Raw genomic sequence first — 7,714 nt, forward strand, 5'->3', positions numbered from 1 at the left:
TTAAAGAACTAAACCTAGAGAAGATTTTGACTTCTTAACCATATTCTTGAGTGCACTCTTGACCTCCTTGTTCCTCAGGCTGTAGACCACAGGGTTCAGCATGGGGATGACCATAGTGTAGAACACAGATGTGAACTTGTCTGTGTCCATGGAGTGACTGGAAATTGGCTGTAAATACATGATAATAACCGTCCCATAAAATGTGGAAACTGCAATGAGGTGAGAAGCACAGGTGGATAAAGCCTTCTGGTATCCCTTACCTGAGTGCATCTTCAAAATAGTGATAAATATGAACAGGTAGGAAATCAAGATAACAAGAAGGGCAAAAATGACATTGAAGGTTGCCATAAGAACAAGAACCAGTTCAGCAACATGTTTATCAGAGCAGGTTAGAGTCATGACAGCGGGAATATCACAGAAGAAGTGATGGACCACATTGGTCACACAGAAAGAGAGGCAGAACGTGTCTCTAATTTGCATAGAAGCATTCAGCAAACCAATGGCATAGCAGCCTATGGCCAGACGAGTGCACACAGTGTTTGTCATGATGGTGGAGTAATGCAGGGGCTGGCACACTGCTGCATAGCGGTCATAGGCCATTGTGGTCAGGAGGTAATTTTCTACAGTGGCAAAGACTGCAAAAAAGAACATCTGAGCAGCACAAGCATTGTAGGAGATGACCTTGTCTTCCATCAGCAACCCAGCCATGACCTTGGGAGTGACAGCTGAGGAGGAACAAAAGTCCACCAGAGACAGGTGACTGAGGAAAAAGTACATGGGGGTGTGGAGGCGGGAGTCCAGCAGGATCAACGTGATCATCCCCAGGTTCCCCACCAGAGTGATGAGGTAGACGAGAGTGAACATGATGAAGAGGGGAAGCTGCAGTTGTGGGGCGCTGGTCAGTCCCAGCAGGATGAACTCCCTCACCTCCGTGTTATTCTCCATGGGTGGTACATTAGGACCACCAGGTGCTGTGTAGCAAAGAGGAAATTTTTGATTTTGAAAAGCAAAACTCAGTTGAACAGAAATGGAAAAGTATAAACATTACTTTATGATGATAATCATATTTTTCAGTATTCTCTAGATCTAAAGTGTTGGCATGACCATACAATGTAGTGGGCGATTTATCTAAACAATAATTTGCATTTGAAGAGTAAGGGTTTCACAGACTGTTTTCCAAATTTGTTAATTTTGTTTATGAATAAAGTGAGTCAAAGAAAGGGTTTCATGGGTTGACCAAGGTCACAGGTCTGGAATAAAGCTAGCTCTTAAATAAGATCTTTTAAGTCTAACAGCTATGCTTCTATCTCATATGCCAGGCTTTCTATGTATACTTTCATTTAATCATTTTATCTGTTCCATTAAATGGAACAGTGATTAAAGTGAGGATTTGAGAAGGTGAGATTTTCCTGGGTCATCTATATGGGTCAATGACAATATTTTAGTAATCATAGAACATAAATAAAGCTACTCATATAAATATAAAATTGTAGTAAGGGTTTCCAAACATTCAATAATTAACTCACAATTACACAAGCATTAGCAGACATACCTAGCTTTAAATCCAATCAGAGTGGTTCTGAGCCTAAATGTTGTTAATGAATTTGAAATGATTTTATTTTTATTTAATTTCCATTTAATCATTATCTCCTTTACATCCAGCTTCAAGCATGCTGTGTCCTTTCACAGATGAGAGTCTGTAACAATCATTCTGCTTGAGAACCCAGGGACCTTCTGTTTTTTAAAAAGTCCTGTTTAAAAAAATTTCTTCCTTACAAAGTACATTTTGGCTTGTGTTAGAAGACTGCTTTCTTGCATTGGACTCATGCTTACTGTCATTACTATCAACACTTAGCTAGAGAGCAGATATTAAGGTCTGAAAATTTGTGGTGTGGGAAGTCCATGGTAGCTATGTTTCTATTCGTCTATTCCCTGATCACTTTTTTTCATATTTCTCCTGGTCCCTCCACATGTTACTTGAATATCTGGGCTTTAACTGTTTGTGTTAGTTAATGTGTCTCCCACTGAACAATATGAGTTACAATTCCATATTTATATGAGTAGCTTTATTTATGTTCTATTATTATGAATATATTGACATTGGCTCATATGAATGACCCAGGAAAATCTCACCTTTTCAAATCCTCACTTTAATCACCATGTAGGGTCCTTTTTACCAAGTAAGGCAGCCTAATCATAAGTTTCAGGGATAAAAATATGAATGATTTTGGGAATCATTATTAAGGCCACTGGGAATGAAAACAATATATAGTAGGTACATTTTGTCTTCAGAGTTAGACATTGTTGGGGCTGAGATGTCTTTACAGATTAGAAGCCAGCCAACAGAGGAGCAGATGAAAATATGGATTTGTCAAGATCACATTTCTGAAATTTTTTTTTCCTAAATCAGATATGAATTTACTAACAGCTTAAACTTAATGATTCTGAGCCAATTTTATCTCATGGAGGACAAACAGACAGATAACAGAGAATTGGGGTAAAGACAGTATTTATACATATACATGCTCATACATCTAGCCTCATTGTTAAAAAAATGGAGGTTTGTAGTATCATATTCCTTCCTCAAAATCTACACCTATTTAGAGATATTTAATTCAAGATTCAAACTCACATCTAAAATCTTCTAAAGTCTGTACCTTTAATCACTGCAATGCCAGATTTTCTAGATGCAAAAGTTAGATTATGGGAAATGGATAGTGAAAAATGAAGAAGTGATCTAAGTAGGGTCATAATTCATCCAGAGTCAATGAAAGTATTGTTGCACCTAGTCCAGGTGAGCTGTCCCTTCAATAACAACCTGACATACAGAAACAAGATTGATTACCTTCCACATAATCAGAGCATCATCTGTTCTAGGTCTTTGCTCTCCTTTTAAGGAAATAAACATGGCATATCATTTCATAAATATCATTGCACCTTTTGCTGTTTAAAATGATAAACATTTGAATGGTAGATCCATCTCAATGTGAGATATCTATATATATGTGTGTATATATCTATCTCTCTATATATCTATATCTGTATCTATACATCTCTCTCTCTCTCTCTCTCTCTATATATATATATATATATATATATATATATATACATTTGTGTGTATGTATGTGTGTGTGTGTGTGTGTGTGTGTGTGCATGTGTGTGTATGCAATTCTGGGGATTGTGGTCCAAGGCTTCAACCTGCGCTTTGCATGACTAGGCAAGTATTTTACCATTAAGATACATCTCCAGTCCTCCTATGTCAGTGTTTCAAAAAAGTATTGAAACAATCAGATCTGAGCTCAAAAACTCTCAGAAGATGGAGCTGATCCGTTGTTTCTATGTTAATTACATATTTCACTTGAAAGTGCATATTGATTATAGAAGCTTACCTTGATCTTAGGAAAAAAAGGGGAAAACAATCCTGAATTGTGGGTGTGAAATCAGAAATTTATCCTCTGAAGTTGTACAAATGATATTGGAGGAATTCTCTCTGATGCACTGGTCAAAATGTTGCAAGTTCTCTGAGGCATGAAGAAGTGAAAGGTCCTTTTGGTCTTCCCAGGATAGGAGGCCTGGATTTAGGTCTTGCATGTACCGTACTTTTCTCTGCACTTGGAAGTTATGTACTTGCTGCCGAACACAGTTTTCTCAATCACAGAATAAAAATGATGAAATCTCTGCCATGACTTCATGTCTGGGTACAGACTCACCACACTTTAGCAGAAGTGCGATCCTTTCATCACGCAACAACATAATTTTTATTTTGTCATGTTTCTCCTGACCACAGTTGCAGAACCACTGAACATGCTCTGTTTAGGGAAAGACCCGTGTGTGTACTTGAAATATTAAGATTCACTTGAATGAATGGTGACCAGTGGGACTCTCATTAGTTTTCTCTCTTTAAAATAATGTCATGTGGGACTATGGCTTCCAGAACCTAATGACTACAACCAGGAGAAAATTTTACAAACATGCTCTTCTCTGGGGGAACAGACTCTCTTTTGAGGGCAATCTTTTCTCTTCATCACACTTATCTGGTGAAGAAGCAATGAACCTAAAAGCAGGGATACAGTTTTTTATGTTGGGTAATACATAGATGCATTTGCAGTACCTATTATTATTCTCCCTTAATTTCAGTAAATTGTCATTACGCAATATCCACTGTGTTTAACCTATTAACATTTAATGTATTATTGGTGTTTATAAAACTTAGTCAATGTTCATTTTGATTTCTGTCATTTTTATTCATTTCATTTTTCTTCTTTTCATTACATTATTTATTAGGTCTAATCCATGGCTACCAAATTTTAGGAGACTAATTAATAAAATTAATCAATTAAATTAATGAATACAATTAATTAATGAAATTCTTGGGATTTTCCCCTGTTTACAGACATCTGACAAACATGACAGGGATATCAGAGAGATGGAGATTAGAATATGCTTTAATACTAATAAGTCAACTCAAATACTTAAGTCAGATGTGTAAGAAGATGCTGTTGGTGCTCTGTTCATGGCCTCTTCACATTCATGGTCCGTGTGCTGGCTAGTACTTAGGAAAATGGATTTACTTCTCTTAGCTTTTGCTGTAAGTGCATGTTCTACTCATGTGTGGGACATTTAATTTCTCTGTGGTCTGCAGTCAGTGGTACATGACAGATAGAAGGAAAATGGAAAGTACCCAATTCTTGTCTTTCAGGTTGTAAAATATAGAGGTGTATTTTATACAATATTTCACTGGTCCCTGGAACACTGAGCCGCACTGCAACATTCTCACTGTATGGCCACACCTCTGGGTAGTAAGCCACCTTTCAAAATTTGTATGTGTCTGATAATGTCTTGATTTTGCAATAGAACCTGGCAGGCAATTTATCTGGGTATGGAAATCTGGGCTGATATTTATTTATTTGTTTATTTCCTTTAATTCTTTTAAGATATAAATCCATTGTTGACTCACTTTTCTTTCTGAGGGAAAGACTGATGGATGTCAGGTTTTATCTATTTACATTGTAAAAACTTTGTCCTTTCTGTGCTTTTACATGACCTGATGCACAATTTAACAATGTATTTTCAAAAAAAATGGTGGTGTTCTTCAATATGAGGACTTAGATATCTTCAATTTGCAAAATTTCATTTGTTTTATATTTCAATATTTTCCTCTTGTTCTCTCTATTATTTTTATATGGACTTTCTGAATGTATGTTTTTTTAAACTAGTGTATTATTGTTGGTAGTTGGGTTCATTTAGACATTTAGACATATTCATATATGCATATAAAATAATTTACCCCAATACATTTTCTAGTACTTCCATTGTCCCTTCTCTTCTCCCCCTCTTTTCCTCTCTCTACTCTTCTCATCTTGCTTCCATTTGTTTAGGTATATATTATTTTTCATTGGTGCTATTTACATAAAAGTAGACTTCATCATGATCTAGTTATGCCTGCATATAGCATAATTTTGTCAATTTGTTCTCTTCCCCTTTCACATCATTCTTCCCTCACTTGGACCCACTATTCTACTCTACTGATCTTCCTTTTATTTTTTCTTTCCTATTTTTAAATTTCCTTTTTTCTTTCTAGCTTCCACATATGCAAGAAAACATTCAACCCTTCACTTTCTGAGTCTGGCTTATTTCACCTAGAATAGTGTTCTCTAGTTCCATCCATTTACCAACAAGTAACATAAATTCATTCTTCTTTATGACTGAGTGTAACTCCATTGTGTATGTATACCACATTTCTTTTTTTTCTTTTTTTTTTTTTGCTTTTTTTAACATTTTATTTATTTATTTATTTATTTATTTTATAGGATGTTCACAACATTACAAAGCTCTTGACAAATCATATTTCATACATTAGAATCGAGTGGGTTATGAACTCCCATTTTTACCCCAAATACCACATTTCTTTATCCGTTCATCTCTTGATGGGCAGCTAGTCTAGTTCTATAATTGGTCTATTGTGAATTATTCAGCTATAGACACTGGGATTCAAGTATCCCTATAGCATGCCAATTTCAGTTCTTTTGGATCAATACCAGGGAGTGGATAAACTTGCTCATATGGTAGTCCCATTCTTAGCCTGTTGAGTATCTCCAGATTGATTTCCATAGTAGTTGTATTAATTTGCAGCCCCCAGCCCCAATGTATAAGTTCTCATTTTTCCCCATATCCTCTGCAGTATTTATTAATACTTATATTCTTGATGATTGCCACTCTAACTGGGGTAAGATGAAATATCAGAGCAATTTGGATTTACTTTTCTCTGATTGCTAAGAATGTTTTTTTTTTTTTTTTTAGTATATTGGTTGTCCATTCACATTTCTTCTTTTGAGAGTGTCTGTTTCACTCGTATGCTCATTTATGGATTGGATTTTTTGTTTTTGATATTAAATTTATTGTGTTTTTTATATTTTCAGAATATTAACTCTCTGTCAGAAGATTATTTGGCAAAGCTTTTCTCCCATTGTACTGGCTCTCTCTCAATGTTCTTAATTGTTTCCTTTGTTTTGCAGAAACTTTTAAAATTCGAGGCTATCCTTTTTATATATTTTAAATAATTTAATTTTTTTACACAAGTGGAGCACAACCTTTCCTTTCTATGGTTGTACATAATATAGAGTCACACCATACCCATACATAGGGGTAATAATGTCCATCTCATTCCACCATTTTTCATCCCACACCTCACTACCCTCCACATCCTCCCCTTTGCTCAATCCAAAGTTTCTCCATTCTTCCATTGCCCCACCCCCATTATGGATCAGCATCCACTTATCAGAGAAAACATTTGGTCTTTGGTTGATGCCATCCTATTTAATAATCCTTAGTTTCATTTTCTTTTTATTAGGAGTCTTATTGGAGAACTCAGTACCTATACCTGTATTAGAGCACTGATCCATGCTTCCTTTTAGAAATTCCTAATTTATGGTCTAATTCTTAGGTCTTTGATCCACTCTGAGTTGACCTTTGTGCAGGGTACAAGGTCGGAATCTAGTTTCTTTCTTCTATATATGAATATCAGGATTTCCCAGAACCATTTATTAAAAAGGCTTTCATTTCCCCAACATATGTTTTTGGCACCCTTGTCATGGATTGGGTGATGATATCTCTTTGTCTCTGTGTCTTCCATTCTATTTCACTGGTATACATGTCTGTTTTTATGCCAGTGCCATGCTGTTTTGGTTAGTATTATAATTAGAGATCAGGTTTTGTGGTGCCACTGGATTTGCCCTTTTTTGTTCTGAATTACTTTGGCTATTCCAGGTTTTTTTTTTTCTTCAGTATAAATTTTTGGATTATTCTTCTAGCTCTGTGAAAAATGTCATGGGTATTTTGATGGTAATTGCATTGAATCTGTAGATTGCTTTTGGTAATATGGCCATTTTGACAAAATGAATTCTGCCTATCCAAGAACATGGGTGGTCTTTCCATCATCTAGTATTTTATTTTTCAGTATTTTATAATTTTCATTGCAGAGGTCTTATTAGTTTTATTCCTAGTTCTTTTTTTCAGGCTACTGTGAATTGTATTTTTTTCCTGATTTTTGTTTCAACAGATTTATAATTGATATGTAGAAACACTATTGGTTTTTGCATGTTAATCTTGTATTCTGCTACTTTACTGAAATTGTTTATCAGTTCTAGAAGTTCTAGTGGAGTTTTTTTTAATGTTCTAAGTTATAAACATCTCATCTGCAAACAGTGATAATTTA

The 7,714-nt window shown here is 35.3% G+C and overlaps 1 protein-coding gene across 1 annotated transcript; it reads right to left on the reverse strand.

Annotated features, from left to right (window-relative positions):
* LOC308641166 (olfactory receptor 5B17-like) lies at nucleotides 1–945 on the reverse strand (the record flags this gene model as incomplete). Its single annotated transcript, XM_081279476.1, has 1 exon — nucleotides 1–945. One exon carries the CDS (start codon nucleotides 943–945, stop codon nucleotides 1–3), a length of 945 nt encoding a protein of 314 aa, XP_081135602.1.
* Between the last annotated feature and the right edge of the window lie 6,769 nt (nucleotides 946–7,714).

This window comes from Spermophilus citellus (assembly GCF_964194105.1).
Source record: "Spermophilus citellus genome assembly, chromosome: 2".
NCBI lineage: Eukaryota > Metazoa > Chordata > Mammalia > Rodentia > Sciuridae > Spermophilus > Spermophilus citellus.